Here is an 18,591-nt window from a genome sequence, read left to right on the forward strand (position 1 = left end):
TTTTGTTTTCTCGTAAAGCGCCTCAGTCGGCAGCTTCTTTGTAATAGCGAAATAAACCGACGGTGGTAGGGTACAGACGAGGGCGGCCATACCCGAATTTCTTGTCCCAAACAGCGGGGAAGGAACTGGATGTAAGACCCTGGGGTAAACGTGATCAATTTCTTTTCAAAATAACACGAAAAAAGACTCTTTTGAGCTAACCCCTTCATCGAAACTCGCCTGCTTCTGCTGTACGGGGAGTATTTGCGTAGGAGAATAAACGGTGGTTTCCGCGCCGAGACCTCCATGCGGCTGTTGACGGAACAGCCAGCCGCCTCTCTCGGTTAGCCATCAGGGATCTCAGTTTAATATCTCACCGTGCAGAGACTCGCCCTCTCTCTCCCCCTCTCTCTCACTGGCTAGCCCAGAACCTCCGACGACCGAGCTCGGAGAACCCGCCTTCTTGCCCTCGCTTAAACGGTTTTGGATCGAGGGAAGGGAGTCTGCGACGCCCTGGCTTTAGTTTTAAGCTCCGTTTCTCTGTGTTTGCAGTGCGCCATTGGACCTTGTCACGGTAGGTTTCCTTGTAGAGCAGAGCTGAAGCATGGCGGACCTGGAGCTGTTTGTCGCGCCAGAGAAGCTACTCAGCCGCGGTTTGTTAACATGTTTCCTCGGAGCTTTAGCTAACCATTTTAGATGCCGTTTAATGCTACAATACTGCAACCGGAACTGTAAGCAACGGTTAAAGCTGAATTCTGGTTTTACAACAACAAAAAAAATTTAGTTCGATGCTATAACATTTGGCCGTTAAAAAACATTTTCCATTTTCTTCTTTCTTCCTGCGCCTCCGCAAGTCTTTCCAGCCAGCCACCACGATATTTACGGGCATTTTTACAATTTGTTACTAATCCCTGTCCGCTGTCCACCATTTAAATTAGCTGTTTTTTATTAAACGCAGCTAAATAAAAACCGTTACGTGATTTAAATGATTGGTTGTAAACAACAGCTAATGTTAATGTGGTCCAGGTCTACTCTGCAGGACACGAAATTGTTCTTAGATGCCAAAAAGCCTAAAGCCTTGTATTAAATAACCTTTTAAAAGGCATAGCTAATAATATTTAAAAGAAAATGTCCCAATTTTAGCCGCATTCGGTGTGTCAAATCGTCCTTGCTCGTGTAGTGCCTCAACACTCCAATTTATATCACCCATATTGTCATAATAATGAAATTTAAGGTACATTTTGTGTTTCAAGAGTTTCTTATATACAATGTGGCGGTTATTTAGTTACATAAATGGTGAAATCGATCGTTTAAATGTAGCTAGGTCACACGGTGGACACCACATTGAGCTGGGGCCATCAAGGACAAGATGAACAACGAGCAGCCGCCATCATTGGAACACAGTTCGGTTACGCCTCGCTGAAGAATGCTCTGGATTTTGCTAGCAAATCCCACTCTGAAACGCCTGAAACGTGAATAAAAACGGCCTGCAGATAACCTTTAAACACATTTATTTACTGTAAACGAGTGTTATTTTTGATTTCATCGCTCCGGTCTCAGTTAACACTACGAGGAGAAGATTATAGGTTTTGCGTGGCGGAGCTAGATCAGCGCCCAACGGTGATGAGGCGCCTCTGTCGAGTGGCGCATTTGGCTGCAGTGCTTCCAAGCTACCATTCCCCTTTCTCGGAGACCGAAAGCAGATCCCTCGTCCGTGGTCAGCTGGTCGCCTACAGCTGCCCGTCCGTCCACGTCCATTCGCTTCCTCCTTCCGTGGATCCTCCCCAACCTCAGCTCCGACAGAAAATCCTCCATTACTGAGCGGACCAGGCGAGAAAATGGTCGCTCCTGTGTGTCCACGATACTTTTGTTGTGGAATAAGGACAGTACTAATACGCCAAATTCCGGTTGGCAGAATTTGCTCGACGGAGACTCCTGTTGTCGTAGCTAGATGTGCTAGTTGAAGCCCTCCGCAGTGTTATTTGAGATTTGAAGCCGTCACAAGCAATAGCCTATGTCTCACCATGTAGCGTAAACGTTTAAGGGGCGGTGTAATGAACATAAACCATTATGTCGAGCCAAATTTAAATTTAACGACTTTGACTCGTTTATTACTTTTATATGAAGAATTAGCCACTTTAATTGGTAATTAAGCCCTTTTATACAAATAAGACAAAATAACATTAATTACTATTTTTAAAGATCACGAGCCTTACTGGTTAAAGGTAATAAACACGAATATGTATATTATAAACTGCTGATTGGTTCTTGATTGAAGTCGATATATAAAAGATATGCTTTTAAATAATCTTATGGGGGTGTTTTTTGTTTTTTGTTTTTCGCAGATCCAAGACAGAATATCCGCAAATGAATGGAGAAATGGAGGCAACGACACAAGACCAAGGTGGGTTTTTTGCAAAATCAAGTTTTTCTGAACAGAGTTGATATGTAGATTAATCATGGCAAGGCAGCACTTTACATAACCTTGTATATTAAGACCTTAGTATTAAACTTGATTAATGTACTAGTTCTTGTAAGAATTACAGCAATTAAAACTGTTTGATTCAAATTAGATTAGAATATATGAATTACCAACTTAAAGCCAATAAATGAATAGAATAGTAATTTTATTGTTATTTTTTTCTTGGCAGAATACACATAAGGAAGTATGATTTGAAAGATATTTTGGGTGGATCTGTTTTTTTCCTTTGTGATTTTTATGTGTCTTTTTTCTCCCTCTCTCTCTCTTTCAACATTTTCACAGTATGGGCGCAGGATGACCTTTTAAGACTGCTGGAGGCCATGAAAGTGGCTCTTCCACAGAAAGACCTGACTAAATACAAAACATCAGAGTCCCACCTGGACTGGCAGAAAGTTGCTTTCAATTCCTACACAGCTGAGATGTGCAAGCAGAAATGGCAGGAGGTCTCGAAAGAGGTGAGTTGATTTGTATCGATTTTTCTCCAAGTCAGATTTTTCTGTTAAGTCAAGTCTTCTGAGTTTCTCTGTTTTGTTTTTCTGCCAAACCCAGATTCGTAAATTCAGGACCCTGACAGAATTGATAGTTGATGCTCAAGACTACATAAAGAACCCATACAAGGGCAAAAAAATAAAGGTGAGTTCAAGTCAACATTCACATAATTTACGGCCAACAGTTGTGCTAATGGATTTCAAGGCTTAAGTAATTCCGCCCCCTTTCCCTCCCACAAATACAGAAACACCCAGATTTCCCCAAGAAGCCTTTGACTCCATACTTCCGTTTCTTTATGGAGAAGAGGGCCAAGTATGCAAAGCTGCACCCTGAGATGAGCAACCTAGACCTTACTAAAATCCTCTCCAAGAAGTATCGGGAACTGCCTGATAAAAAGAAGGTCAGTCAAAGACGAACGCCACCACTGTTTTGATCATCATATGTTTTTGGGGTTTTTTCTAAAAATATCCTTGGAAAAATAACGTTTCTTTTCATAACTACAGAAAAAATATGTTGACGACTTCTTACGAGATAAGGAAACATTTGTTCAAAGTATGATGAAGTTCAGGTGAGATTATTTACTACTTCATTTTTTTTAAACTAGTCATAACACATAAGCCTTATAATGCGTAATACCTGCTTTTAATACATTTTTAATGGCGTCTAAACAGGGAAGAGCATCCGGACCTGATGGAGAGCATGGCCAAAAAAGGCTCAAATGTACCAGAGAAGCCCAAGACGCCCCAACAGTTGTGGTACAACCACGAAAAGAAAGCCTTCCTCAAGCTGCACCCTGATGTGAGTTTAGCTGCGCAAAAAACAGAATGCAACTTTTTAGCCGCTTTCAGAGATTTTAACTTTTTCTGTGTCTCACCCAGGCGACCACCAAAGACATTAAAGATAGTCTTGGCAAACAGTGGACGCAGCTTTCTGACAAAAAGAGGCTCAAATGGATCACCAAGTCGCTGGAACAGCAGAAGCAGTATGAGGTGAGACAAGAATGAGTGTGTGGCTGCCTTAGATGACAAAAGATGACAAAAGAAAATCATTTTTAACTGTGGGGATTTTTTTGCAATCATCCAGGAGGTGATGCGTGAATACATCCAACAGCATCCGGAGTTAAATATGACCCAGGAAGACATCGTAAAGTCCACCCTGACCAAGGCAGAGAGGCACCTGAAGGACAAATCTGACGGCCGACCTGACAAACCTCCTCCGTGAGTCACGGCTACAAATACTCTCCTGACACATCTGAGGCAAGAGTTTTTTGTAGGTCACTGCCCTTGTGAGATATTTGGTTTTAACATGTGGTGTTTGAATGCTTTCAGAAACGGTTACTCGATGTTCTGTGCGGAGCTGATGTCGAGCATGAAGGACGTTCCCAGCACAGAGCGTATGGTGATGTGTAGCCAGCGGTGGAAGCTGCTAAAGCAGGGTGAAAAGGACGCCTACCAAAAACGCTGCGAACAGGTGACTTGAGAATCATGAATAACTGAGAGGAAAAAGTCAATAAATAAAGCAAGTTTATCTAAATTGTCACATTTTTTTGTCTATTTTCTTTCAGAGGAAAAAAGAGTATGAAATTGAGATGAACAGATTTCTCAGTGTAAGTCTCAAACATTGTTTACATGTTTGTATGACTTTTCTTGTTTTTTTACTGGAAGTGTTTCTTATGTGTGGTTTATTTGCTGTGCATCTGTAGAGTATATCAGAGGAGGAGCAGCAGCGGGTCTTGGGTGAGGCGAAGACTGGTTTTAAGAAAAGCACTGGAGCCAATAGTCCCGCATCTAAAAAGAAAAACTCTAAAGCAAACGTATGTCCCAGAATATAGCAACTTTTTACTTTTTGATAATGATGCAGTCATTTAAGAACAACACAACTTGTCAGTGTATCAATGCAATGTATGCTTGAGTCAGATTTTGTTCTGTGTTATTTTCTGATATATAGTGTAGCGGTTAACATGTTCACCTAACACGCAAAGGTATAAAGGCAAGAAAAATGTATTTGTGTGAAACTATTTAGACAGAAAGCCAATCGGTCTGTTTTTCAGAGGTACAGAAAGAGAAAACTGCAGCGTAATGCAATAACATTTTAATACGAATTTTAAATTCAAGTGTGCTTTACAGTTAGATATGTATTTACATAGATGCTTTCGTGTATTGTTCTGATATTCTCACGTGGAACGTGCAGGCAAATCCAGAAAAACCCAAAAGACCCATTTCAGCCATGTTCATATTTGCTGAGGAGAAACGTCCCAAACTGCAGCAGGAGCGGCCAGAACTTGCTGACAGTGAGATCACAAGACTTCTTGCTCGCATGTGGAACGAGCTGCCAGATAAGAAGAAGGTAACATGTTAGTTTATGGAACAGAAATGCCACATCAGTAGACTTTCAAGTTCAAAGGTTATTCTGAAAGTGGGATTTTTCAATTATTTTGTGATGTGCTGGATTTCTCTAATGATTTAGGAGAAGTTTAAACGCTTAGAATCGGTGTTGAAGGCAGAATCTGAGAAGAAGGAAAAAGAGGACCGCAGTCGACTCCCAGATCCGCCCAAAAATGCACAAGACATCTGGCAGCAGAGTGTTATAGGGGACTACCTAGCCAGATTTAAGGTATCCACAAACTAGCTGTTGTATTTTAGCCCACATTATTCAGTATAATAGCAAATCTTTAAAATATTTGGATGTTTTGTGAATAGAAATTTACTTAATAATCATGCTGATGTTAACAATGAGCTACAGATGTGTAATGCTGTTGATGACAGAGTGCTGGAAACACAGATAACACATACCCAGGAATGGATTTAATGCCTGCATGTGGTTTGCAGAACGACCGGCCAAAGGCACAGAAAGCAATGGAAGCAACCTGGAGCACCATGGAGAAAAAAGAGAAGATTATGTGGATCAAAAAGGCAGCAGAGGACCAGAAAAGATATGAGGTTAAGACACAGTCTCAATAAAATCTCCTATTTCTCTATATGACACCAGTGAGAGCTAAATGTTGATTTACCTGTCCTCAACAGAGAGAAGTAAGTGAGATGCGCTCGCCTGCTGCTGCCATTGCCTCAGGGAAGAAGATGAAGTTTGAGGGTGAACCCAAGAAACCGCCATCGTAAGTTTGCGACATTCAGCTCATCTGTGCTGCCTGATTTAGCTGATACGAAGGCTTTTTTTTTTTTTTTTTTTTTTTTCCTTTTTTTTCCTTTTGATTTTTTTTTTTCCTTTTGCTTTGACTCTAGAAATGGATATCAGAAGTTCTCTCAGGAGATGCTGTCCAATGGAGAGCTGAATCACCTCCCAATGAAAGAGCGGATGGCTGAGATTGGCAGCCGCTGGCAGAGGTTACCACTGAAGGACAAGGACCGCTACAAGAAGATTGCTGAGGAGAAGCAAAGGCAGTACAAAGTCCAACTGGAACAGTGGCTTGCTGTAAGAAGAATTTAATGGATTGGATGGGATGGGATGGGATGGGGGGGGCCGGGAGGCAACATTTTTTGAGACATTTGGAAAAATCTGTTTCCGTCTTTCCACAGAGTTTGTCTTCGCAAGAGAGAAACACTTACAAAGAATATAATTCACAAGTAAGGAGTGTTTTTGATTTGTAACAGCTAGCATTTACAAACAGCTGAAACTGCAAGATCTGTCTTTGATATATTTTAATGATCGATTATTTCCCAAATCATTCAGAAAAGAAGAACTACAGCAAAACCAGGAGGCCCCAAGGCAAAGGCCAAGAAATCTGTGAGTACAGACTTATTTCTTTGTTTGCTGTCTTGGAGCTGAGTTGAGCAGAAACTTTCATTTTTTATAATCATGTTATTAGCATTATCTGAAAGGGGGGGGGGAATCACTTGTTGCAGGATACGGAGGAGGACGAGGATGATGACGACGATGAGGATGACGACGACGATGAGCAGGAGAAAGCTTCTAGTGAAGGCGACTCTTCCAGTGAGGAGGATGATGATGAGGATGATGATGACGTGAGTGTTACCTTTGCTCAGATACATTAGATAGTTCCAACCAGTGGTTTTGAGTTTTTGCTGAAGATGCATGTATATATTTCTTTTCGTTTAAAGAAGGAGGACGATGACGATGACGATGAAGACGACGAAGAGGACGATGAAGCAGACGACAAGGAGAACAAGTCGGAGGACAGCAGCAGTGAGTCGAACTCACAGGGGTCGTCAGACTCTGATTCAGACTGAAACGCGCCATCACTGACAAACTGAGCAGCGCTGAGCTGAGCCAAGAGTCCAGGGAGCTCTGCCACTGTGCCAACCCTGCTCTCCTCCCACCACCAGAGGGAGCCCCTGCATTGCCTCATCCATTTCACACTCACCCACTTTATGTTGCTGCGCTGGCGATCTGTATAGAAGGAGAGACCCTGCCCCTATCTGGAAATCAGTTCAATTCCATCCCCGGCGCAGTAGTCATCTCACAGCACGGGCCGCTGACAGTATGCCAAAAACAGCATCCCACTGGTTTGGTGATGTCGTGAACATTTCTGCACTGGTTTCAATCTTGACTTGCAGCTTCAGTGGTTTAAGGTTAGAGTTTTAATGTGTTGGGTAATTGATTACCCGTTCAGTCTTTTATTTTTGTTATTCTGATGATTAGTTAAGGACAGGTGGCTTGAGTTGTGAACAGGCTGAGCCAAAGAACACAGTACGGTGGATCACCTGAAGGCTGAAGGTGGGCAGGGGGGAGGGTATGCGGGGTACTGGAAAATTGCACTCTACAAAAATTTTCATTTAATCTTTTTTTTTTTCACAACATTGTTGTGTTGTCCTCGACTTACGATGTAGATTTTATGATTTGGTTCTTAAAGAGGTGGTATTTTTTCAGGAAAAACAAAAAAAATCAAGCCATTATGAATGTCTTTTTTTTGTTGCTGGAAAATTTGAGAGTTTGTTACATACCCATGTTTTTTCATTTGAAATTTACACTGCCTATAAAGTATTCAATCCTTGGATTTTTCATGTTTTATTGCTTTTCAACATTACAAAGATGCTATTGGACCTTTTCACACACATTGGGGTGTAAGGAAGCATAGCAACATTTATTGGAAATTAACAGACTGCATCTTTTGGGGTGTGTTGTAAAGCTTTTCAACACATAACTGACATCGACTTCATCTAAGCCTCGGCGTGACGGAATATTCCCTCAGCTAGATTCTGTCTACATTAAACACGAATCTAAAACACAAGACTGCGATTGCATGCTGGTGCTTTTCTTGTCTAACTAGCTGTTTGGGCTTCCAGATTTAGAATGTAGTGTCAAACTGTAAACAGTTTAGTTTTATATTGGGACTTAATTTAGATTGGTTTATAGGGATTGTTTTAACTTGGCCGTAAAGGAGTTATAAAGCCAGATTAGCCGTTATGGTTCCAGTATAAAACACAAAGGTCCAATGGGGGTTGAATACTTTCCAGGACACTGCACATTACCACGTGTCTGTCACTGAAAAATATCATTTATCCAAACTGACGTGTTGTAGTCGATCAGTCTTAACAGTTCTTACTCAGTTAATTGAGCAGGTTGTAATTATTAATTGGAGCAACACTTGTCCATATTTAAAGCTCAGTCTGACTCTGATTTTAAAGAAAACCTTAAATATGCTTCTTTTATTTTTTTCTTCAGAACTGTTGCTTTCCATTTCATTTACAGTTCAATTGCGATTTGCTACCAGGTTTGTTTTAATTGTGAGCAGTTGTGTTTTGATCTATCTGGACTCGTTGTGGGTGTTGAGCTGAATGGACTCGTCCATTTTTATTTCCGAGTTTTAATAGTATTGACTGTAATCCACATGGTTTCTGTTCTGATGCTTATCCCAAAAAAAGCGTGCACTTATTGTAAATGTGTCCCTCTGTGTGAGTTTGTGTGCATGCATGCACAGAACTTTGTATATATGAGGGCGTTTGCGTGTTCTTTGCTTTAATGTGTGCTGTTTTTGCCGTTTAGTTGCATACCATGACGTGACAGCAGTGTGCATGTATGTGCCTGTGCGGGGACATCATACCAACACCATGAATGTAGATATTGTTAAATCTTTTATTATTATTTTTTTCTCCAAAGGTCTTTGCGGTCATGTCATTGAAAACCTAAAAATGGACTTACATGACTGTGTTTTTGGGTCTCCAGACAGATTAAGTACATGGCAACTATTAATAATCTGTTAATAATGGGTTTATTTTGACCATTTTGAATCTCATCACAGACTGAAATAAAACCAGCGTGGACTATTTAAATAACTGGGGGAGGGAAAAGCAAAGCAAAGCATTTCCTTTTTGAATGACGAAAATTTGTAAAAGGGAATTAGGAAACTGAGTTGCCAGTGGACTTCGGGGTTAAAAAAGACAAAAAAAAACTGTAATTTTCTGTAAATACTGTTTTTGTATCGAGTGCTTATTGTTTTGTTAGTACTTTTATTTTGGCAAGCCCTCATCTGTGGTTTCTAAGGCCAGTGAGTCTTTCACTCACGGGGGAGAATTTTTGGTTAAATTCGCCTGTTTTAGTTGTTTCTTCTCTCCCTTATGTTGGTTTATAGAGATATCTAAAACAGCAAAGCTTTACAAGTTTGTACTGCTGACAAATTGACAGAATTTGATGTTTTATATAGCTGAGGGTGTTCTTATGTCCTTGTAGTTCAAGTATTTGGGCAAATAAATGACCTTTAACAGTTAAAAGTGTGGATTTATTTAATATGTTGACGGCACACAAATCAGTACTTGGTTACAGTTTAAGAATTTTTATATATGGTCCTGAATACATTTTGACCAAACAGGATCCAGGGCATGGCTCACACAAAGCAAAAAATGCTGAAGAAAAGTTTTTGTTGCACTAAACTTTTTTTTACCTGTAGCAGTTTTGATTGGGAGGAACGGATACAGCATAGCATCATGATATTTTGCATGCCAATATATCAACATTCTGAAAACCCTGCAAACAAGAGGGCTCATCTCTCTTGCATGAAATCGGCTCAACCGAAAAAACATCCAAGAGCGGACGCTTAGGCTTGACGAAGCTAATGGCTCAGTCGCATAAGTAAAATAGGACATTACAAGAAAAACGTGTGGCTACCTTTTGATTGTATTGAATTTTTCCATATTCTGCAACTGATTGCAATTTGTTTAGATGTCCGAGTGTTGCACACTCACAAACATTGCACAGGTCATCTGACAGGCAGCAATATTTCTGCAAACAGTCACAATCTGATTTGTAAAAAGGTGAAAAATTGCAAAATGATAAAAATGGCAAAAATATTGGATGTTGAGTGAAGTATTGTGATAATATCATATCATGGGGTGTCTGATGATTCCCAAATGTAGTTCTGCTACATATGACTAAACTGAAGTAATACTCAAACCTTGATGTAATGTTGTAAAGCAGAATCCCCAACAGGACCTCATCATGTCAGATGTTGCTCTGGTGGTGTACATCAAGTTCTACCGAAATGGAAAAATGGCCTCCAGTGAATCCCTGACTTTAACCAAATCCAACACATAAAAGATAAACTGGAGGGCCAACTCTTCACCCAGCATAGCTGGGATGGAGAAAATCCAAAATCTTGTGGGTTTTAAAAGTAGCTGGAGCTAGTCGTCCAGTAATCCTATGCTGGTGTAATGTTAAGGTGTCCACATACTTTCGGTCATTCAGCATAGTTGAAGTGATGACCTCATTCAGCCCGCCCAGGCTCTACAAACAGATTGTAGATAAAGAGCGAAAATCTAGCGTTCATTTATGGATGTCTGAACTGAAAGAAACCTCGCTGTGAAAGCGGAAACATCCGAACTGTACCTTCAAAGTAAAAGTATAAACGCGCTCTTAAATACCTCACAGTTCAAATTGGGCTGTTTGTGCCCTGTGATGTTAAATGAGTTCGACAGCTTATAAAATAAATATGAAAATTCATTCTGGTAAGTAGCTAACTGTTAAAGATATGTGGCTAAATAAAAATGTTAACAATTGTTTTTAAAATGTTCTTCTTTCAGTTAGAGAGTAAAAGATTAGATTAAAAAAAATTAAGATACATTTTCTTCATCTTGCTTGTTAATATAAAAATGCACATTAATATAGCAAAAAGTGACGGAAAAATTAAATGAGTAATGATGTGTATTGGTATTTTTGAATGTAGCAACATTACTTTTAATTTTATTTATTTTACAAGCATTTGAATGATTAAATTAGCTTCTTCTCCATCCTTTTTCCGATTTCAATATGGACTGTATTCTCTTTTTTCTTTTTCTTTTTTTGTCGAGTTCCAGCAACTCGCTTCACATTTGCAGGTTAAGCTTTTATTTTTATTGCTACAACCGGAAGTTGGCTGGTTTATATGCTTTGTCGGCCTCCTCGCTCGTACCGTCAGTTTTGCTAACCGACACCTGCGACAGCAAACACTTTTATCGAGCTTTTTGTTTTACCCGTGTTATTAGAATGGCTGTAGCTGAAGACCGGGCCTCCTGCTAATGCGTTTTATGTGGAGTGACTCGGTCATGTTGCCTCCTTCAGAGAAACTGCCCGGTTCAGGCTGAGTTTTCGGCATGACAGGGTAAGAGGAAACAGTTTGAAATTAAAACACACCTAACGTCGCTACACTGTTTCTTAGTATTTGAATGCCACAAAGGCCTTTCCTTCAGCTCAGATTAGTAGAGCAGTGGGGCCAGCAGATATAAACCATGAAAGGTGATATTAGCCGGAGTTAATTTGCTAAGGAACTGTCACTACCTGCGTTTAGGTTCTACTAACGTTAGCTAGTCGTTCGTGAGGTAGTTAAATGAACATTTTTTGTAAAATGTAGCTATTTTTGAGCTTTCGTGTTGGATACATAGGTATCTTGTTTATCTCAATCAACCACATGTAATGTTAAAGCTGGTTAGAGTGCATGGTTAAAACCACATTCCTCTGTGTGTGTGATGTCCAGTAATTTGAAAATCAGGATGTTGTTGTAGCTGATATATGCTGATATGTTCAGTTCAGGCTTGGTGTTACAGTGGTCAGATTGTACCACTAATTATCATATGTTTACATGAACCTTCTGTGGTGATCTTGCACATGACGAGCGATTATTTCTTCTTTTCAACAGGATGAAGATAGACCTGGAACAAGTGCTAATACATATTTTTAAAGTATGTTATTTGCGACTGGTATCTTGAATCTGTGTGCCTTACATCTGTTGCCTTTCAAGCATGCTGTGATTTCACTTCCATCCTATCTCTTTTAAGTCCTCAGATATCAATCTTATTACCTTGCTGTCAAGACTTCCAATAGAGATTTTCAAATGAAAATGGAGGATATGCCCCTCTCAGGCCCAGACAACACCAGGCTGGAGGTGAGGTATTGCCTGTGCATACAGGTAACCCATGCATTTACATAACATTGGGTTTGTTTTTGGTGTTACACTATGTTTTTGTTGTTGTAGGCCCTGGCCCATGACATCTACTCTGAGCTGGTGGAAGATGCCTGTTTGGGCCTGTGTTTTGAGGTGCATCGTGCGGTGAAACAGGGCTATTTCTTCTTGGATGAAACGGACCAAGAGAGCATGAAGGAGTTTGGTTGGTGCTGTTGCATCTGGTTTCTATTCTGTCTGTCTTCAATGTGTTTGCTTACTGGTTTTTTTTTTTTGTTTGTTTGTTTTTTCCTTCCAGAAATTGTGGATCAACCAGGAGTGGACATATTTGGACAGGTGTACAATCAGTGGAAGAACAAAGAGTGTGAGTGTCCCAACTGTAAAAGATTAATAGCAGCTTCTCGCTTTGCTCCGCATTTGGAGAAATGCCTCGGCATGGGACGCAACAGCAGCCGCATCGCCAACCGCAGGTCGGTCAGTGAAGGTCGTAAAGCAAAAATTCCTGCAGTGATCCGAAGTTATACATGAAATTCTAATTCATTTGTTTGGTCTTCTTTAAACAGGCTAGCCAGCAGTAATAATATGAGCAAATCAGAAAGTGATCAAGAAGACAATGATGACCTTAATGATAATGACTGGTCGTACGGGGCTGAAAAAAAAAGTGAGCACTTGAGTGATTGCATTGTACTGAGAGATGAAAGAAATCTCCAGGTGGTTACTTAAAATAAACATTTCTTATTTCCTTTTTACAGCCAAGAAGAGAAAGTCAGATAAGGTATTTTTTTTAAAATTGCACATTGTTAGTATAAATGAATTTTTCATGCGTATTATAAGGTTATTTTAATCTTAACATTTTTGTTTGTGCAGAGTCAAAATTCCCCAAGAAGATCCAAATCCCTGAAACATAAAAACGGTGAGTCTATCGGGTTGGGGTTTTTTTTGTTTTTTTTAGTGTAGTGAAGAGGTTTTGATGAATGTGGGTTACCGATTCAAAACATTTCTTAGGCTTGAACTTGAGCAGTCTCAGAGCTCAGCTACTGTTGCAGATCACGCTGTGAAGACACAGCGTGTATACATCTGCTAATCTCACTTTTTAAGCTAGTTTCCAAGTTCATAGCTCAAAGTGGAGGGAACAATTCAAAGTGAAATGCGAATATTTTTCTTTTTGATGCAGATGGATTTTATAGTTCAACTTTGATGTGCTTTTAGCAGTCTCAATCTATTACATGAACAGTGTGTTTATGCGTATGCATTCCAGGTGAGATTGGAAGTGGCGTCGGTGCCGAATCTTACAAGGTGAGATCCTCCTGTGATCAAATTGATTGCTAGCCTATAAAGTATAGTAAATTCTTTACTCATAAAGGTTTATGTTTTGTCTTTAAATTCAGTACAACTATAATACTGGCATCAGTTATGAAACCTTGGGCCCCGATGAAGTCAGATCCCTTCTAACGACGGTGAGCAATTTTCATGAATCTGCCCAAGCATGTAATTTTTTATTGTTCCAACTACTGATTTAATTATATAAGTGTGAATCATTAAGGTATTGTGTGTTTCTACAGCAATGTGGGGTGATATCTGAGCACACAAAGAAGATGTGTACCAGGTAATTACTGCCTAAGCCTCTGACACAAAGATTAACTTGTAATTAAACCTTTTCCGCTTTGAGAAAACAGCCAGCTGCTTTTGTGTAGCTCCCTGCAGCATAGTTTCTGGTAACATAACACCTGGACTCATGTTGGTTTAACCATCTAATTGAATCTAAATTCTGAGGTCAACATCCTCGTACCTTGAAATCTTAATTGCTTAGAACTGTTGTCTGAAACTGAAAGTCACGGTTGAAAATGAAATACATAAATATAATTAGGTTTCTTTTTTTTGTTGTTAAAGAAGAAGATTGTGTATGTTCAAACTAACTCAGGGGAACACAAGTGGCAACTCATAATTGATCTCTTTTGGACCTGTTCTTTTTCTCCAAGGTGAAGAGCCAAATCTTTAAAGGTCTTAACAACAGCAGTAAATACATAGACTTATAATAATAAGGAACCCATCAGTGACTAACCTCTAATAGTTTATAACTCATAACAGCCCATTATCAGTTGGTCTCTGACTGTGTCCCATCAGTCCGTCCCACCTTCCCTGCAGGCCTGCAGGCAGGGAGATGTGTAAAACTATGTGGTGGGTGTGGGCGGGCCATCAGTCAGGGATGTATAATGCCACCTTGTGTCCCACCAGGTCTCAGCGATGTCCCCAACACACGGACGAACAGAGGAGGGCCGTCAGGGTGTTCCTCCTGGGGCCGTCCGCGTGAGTGTACCCTGACCCGTTCCTCACCAAAACCACCAAAACCCAGAGTGCACTTGACAAAAGTCATGTTTGAGTTCGTGTTGTTACCCTCATCGTGCAGGTGTTTGCTCAAACAGTTCACTGTTTGCTGATATGGTTGCCTTGGCTGGAGACGGTGATGGAGCAATGCTGCTGGTCTGTGTTGTGAATACTCTGGCAGAGGGACGCCTTTCTTGCCAGGAACAGCTTTTATGCAAAAGCACTGTTGTAAATGACTTGTAAAGCCATTGTTAACAGAACTGAACGCTGCGTGAGTTTTAAACACTGGGAAAGATCGGTAGACTACCACAGCAAGTTTTTCTGGTCCTGTGAATCGGAACATGACACCAAAATCTGTGGTTGTAGCACCCTTACTTGTAACTATTTCTTATTACAAACACCACAGCCTATCAGCCTTACTAAAAATAATAATAAACCCACTCCATACATCTCAGTCTGAAGGTATGGTTTAACAGCTGAGATGAGTAAACTGCACTTAAAGAATTACCTTAAACAGAAATATCATCTTAGTTCATGTATAAAATATTTCATCTACAAAGTGACAGAAATGGTGAAAATGGTCGAGTATAATTTTCCAGGCCTTGCCTTTATGCACACGATTCAGAAAATGAAGCTATTTATCTTGTTATACATAGAGGCAATAATAAGCAGTTTTTGATGTTATTGTTTTTGCTTGAAATTTGATTCTTTTAACTCTAGAGACATTTTCATTTTTCCCCAAGTATTCACCTAAAATCAAAAACCCAGTGAGAGGGAGTCATGTATTAAAAAAAACAGTGTGGGTCAGAAAGAAGGACACGTGTTAATAAGCACACAAAGATACATTTGTCCAACAACTATAAGCAAAATGTTGGGCAAATGTGCTTTAGTTTTGTAGAGTTATTATTAAAAGTAATAGCAGTGTTGTTGGTTGTGGTGTTGTTATTGTTATTATAGAGATGGAAACGAAACTTAAACTGAAAAGTGCAATTACATGACAGATACGTAGACATTCTGTTTGTGTGTGTGGCTTTGTCTAAAACTGTGTTACTGTGTCTGTTTCTTATGTCACAGGCCGACGCTGCCTGATGCAGATGCTGTGGAGACTGACAGCTTTGACATTCCAGATGCACAACCCTTAATGAGCCGCCTGCAGTGGGAGGACTCTGATATTTCGCCTACTGATTCTGCTTCGTCTAAAGCCAGTAAGGAAGGGACACTCATTTAGTAATTATGACATGTAGGTTTTATGAGTAAAATACATTCCTATTCTTGTTGCAGGCACCAACCATTCAGATTCTCGGAAGCCCAAGAAAAAGAAGAAGCCATCTCTTCCATTGAACAGTGGAGGAGGAGGAAGTGGGAGTGGAAGCCTGGCTGGAGGCGGCGGCAGCAGCTCCCAGAGTAATATCAGTATATCGACCAAAAAAAAGAGGCCCAAACTCTCAGCACCTCCTATTTCAAGTATCTATGATGATTTAAACTAGCATAGGCCAATTTGTCAGACCAGCCCTCGCTTCCTCTTATTAAGTCCCTTCTTTCACACCAAGCTTTAAAGGTCTGAGCTGTATGGGATGAAACTTGAGTTAGAAGTTCCTTAGTAATCATTTGGCCTTGATAACTGAGGCATCTACATTTAAAGATTTATCCTTCCTGAATTATGAACACAGAGTTTAAGAATTGTGGTCAGAGTCCAGTCAGAGTATCTGCAGTAACGGATTGGCTCACTTCCAGTGTAAAACAGAATTTACTTCTGCTATACACGTAATTTATGACTTACATTTGTCTTCAGCTGATATCGAGGAGGACTTGATGCATTCGGGTGACGCTTTGTGTGGCAGTTTCAATGAGGAGCTTCCACACGACACTGCAGAAAACTTTCCAGCCAATTAAACAAAATTGTAAAGTAGTGAAAGTTGATTATTTGAACCAAAACATAATTTTATGCAGCAGTGTTACGCTTCTCTTCAGTGGAATACTTAGGTTTATTAAAAACAGCCACAGAGATGTGCACATACCTTTTGCTATGTATAGGTAGCCACATTTTTAGAGCTTGTTTATTTAAGATATAGAAATAAAGAACACGTTACCCATGTACCAAAGATGGCAACCTGGGTTCAGTGCCACCCCTTTGTTGCATGTCTTCCTCACTCTCGCAGTCGATACTTTGAAATAAAGGCAAAAAACGCTTAGAAATAATTCTTTGAAAATAAATGAACCACTTATGTGTAAATGATCTCTCCTGTGCTCTAAATTTTATTTTACAGAGGGCCTTGAAGTTACAAAAGACATCAATAATAAGACCACCTGCACTGCAATGTCCTGGAACTGAAAAAAACTTTCACTACCAGCTTGTGGTCTGAAAAGTTTAGATTTTTTTCTTCTTTAAGTTCGACTTAAATTGAAAGGCCTTAAATTCAAAAACCTTCAGATACTCTGTCATTGGTGAGCCTGTGACCGGCCCCTCTTCTTGGACTTTGTGTTCAGACTCAGTCGTAAGGACACGTTCAACACTTGACACACATATACTGGAGTACTCATCAGTGGCTTTTTAATTCTAGCATTGTATTGCACAGTCGTGTGTGTGTGTGTTTGTGTGTCTGTATGATGATTTGCATTTAGCGTGAATGTCAATTTTGTGTGCGTGCGTGCCTGTGTGTAAGTGTACGTGCGTTTGGTGTGTGTGTGTGTAATCATTCTTTTCACAAACTATGCATCCTAGAATGTGACTCTTGTGAAAGTATGTGTGTCATTTGGAATATTTAACTCGTTTACATTAACGGTATATTTAAGTTTGTATTTGTCACTGCCTTTGTGGTGATGTGCATATTACTTGTGTGTAAATGCAGATTTTGATATTTGATGAGCCAGTAGGCTTTTGGGGCACATGTACAGTACATGTATGTTTGACATAAATCATGAATTCAACATTTATTTGTTTCCTCCTTAGAAAGCCTTGTTCTGTGCGCTTTCACTCACTTTGCTTGTAGATTACATTGTAAAAGTAGATCAGCCCAGCAGTTCAGCTTGTTGTTAATGACCATGAGCGATAAGGCTGCATTTTGTAAGCTTGTAACCAACAGTGTCTGATGTAAATTATGAGGTTTATTACATATTGTAGATGCCAAAGTCCTGTACTTTTCAGGTCTTGGAGAAGAATTTGTTTTTCTTCTAAATTGGAAATTGCTCACCCAAAGACTTTATGCAGTTTTTATAGTGGAATCTGAAGTGCAAATCCAGGATGCTTTATTTTAATCAGGATTTCATAAAGAGGGAAGGTAAAGTTGACCTATTCTGTTTATTCTTATTTTATTTCATGTATTTTGAATGTTCATATTAAACATGGGGAGAGTTGCCAATGTGCCAGGCTTAAGCACCTGTGATTCATCAAGAGGGGGTATCCTTAGTATGGTCATCTCAAGCACACAGCTGTCCCACCCACCTATAGTTAGAACCTTCTGTTTGCAGGAGGCAACCAACCGGAAGTCAGTCAAAGGAGCTAAATTCACTTATTTCAGATAGAGGATGAAATGTGGGGCTTTAACTGTCAGCTGTTAATCATACGAAGAATAAGAATGTGGAGTTTGAAATGAGGTCAACCCATTGATTTACTTAGTTTAAGTAACCCCTGTTAATTCAGTTTTTTTTTTTTAAACCAGTCATTTTAAGTTATTTTTTCATTATTTGCACTTTTTTGTTGCATTTTCATATATACCTTTCATGAGGTTGGACAGTTTTGTGACTTTTTGTCTTACTGAAAGGCCCTCGGAGAGAGAATTTTGGCACTTTTGTCCAAACTCGGATCATTTTTTGTTACATTTTTTTATTTTTTAACAGAGTAATTGGCAGTGTTTTGAAGATACAATCATGTCTCTTTATGAACGCATGTTGATGCTTTTGGACCAACTATTTCCAAGAAATAGAACAGAAAGCGATCTCGACATGTGCAACCAGTGCTGCATGTACCAGA

The 18,591-nt window shown here is 39.8% G+C and overlaps 2 protein-coding genes across 4 annotated transcripts; both read left to right on the forward strand.

Annotated features, from left to right (window-relative positions):
• The first annotated feature begins 2,346 nt into the window (after positions 1–2,346).
• ubtf (upstream binding transcription factor) lies at positions 2,347–9,636 on the forward strand. Its single transcript, XM_031725832.2, has 20 exons — positions 2,347–2,383; positions 2,744–2,916; positions 3,011–3,094; positions 3,195–3,350; positions 3,454–3,518; positions 3,622–3,748; positions 3,829–3,939; positions 4,034–4,167; positions 4,279–4,420; positions 4,515–4,556; positions 4,653–4,763; positions 5,141–5,296; positions 5,417–5,563; positions 5,779–5,889; positions 5,974–6,062; positions 6,190–6,379; positions 6,484–6,531; positions 6,638–6,691; positions 6,811–6,930; positions 7,027–9,636. The coding sequence occupies exons 1-20, from the start codon at positions 2,347–2,349 to the stop codon at positions 7,153–7,155; spliced, it is 2,226 nt and encodes a 741-aa protein (XP_031581692.1). The 3' UTR covers positions 7,156–9,636.
• Positions 9,637–11,279: 1,643 nt separating this feature from the next.
• atxn7l3a (ataxin 7 like 3a) lies at positions 11,280–17,982 on the forward strand. 3 transcript variants are annotated; one of them, XM_031725846.2, is made up of 14 exons: positions 11,280–11,498; positions 12,033–12,075; positions 12,172–12,278; positions 12,369–12,501; positions 12,595–12,766; positions 12,860–12,957; positions 13,049–13,071; positions 13,164–13,209; positions 13,555–13,592; positions 13,685–13,753; positions 13,859–13,902; positions 14,532–14,603; positions 15,696–15,826; positions 15,903–17,982. In XM_031725846.2, exons 3-14 carry the CDS (start codon positions 12,228–12,230, stop codon positions 16,106–16,108), a joined length of 1,083 nt encoding a protein of 360 aa, XP_031581706.1. In that variant the 5' UTR covers positions 11,280–11,498; positions 12,033–12,075; positions 12,172–12,227; the 3' UTR covers positions 16,109–17,982. The 3 variants fall into 3 exon arrangements, with proteins under 3 accessions (XP_031581706.1, XP_039467312.1, XP_039467313.1); XM_039611379.1 differs by lacking the exon at positions 11,280–11,498 and adding an exon at positions 11,615–11,632; XM_039611378.1 differs by lacking the exon at positions 12,033–12,075 and having other exon boundaries at positions 12,179–12,278.
• The last annotated feature ends 609 nt before the right edge of the window (positions 17,983–18,591 follow it).

Source organism: Oreochromis aureus, linkage group 4 (genome assembly GCF_013358895.1).
Source record: "Oreochromis aureus strain Israel breed Guangdong linkage group 4, ZZ_aureus, whole genome shotgun sequence".
Lineage (NCBI taxonomy): Eukaryota > Metazoa > Chordata > Actinopteri > Cichliformes > Cichlidae > Oreochromis > Oreochromis aureus.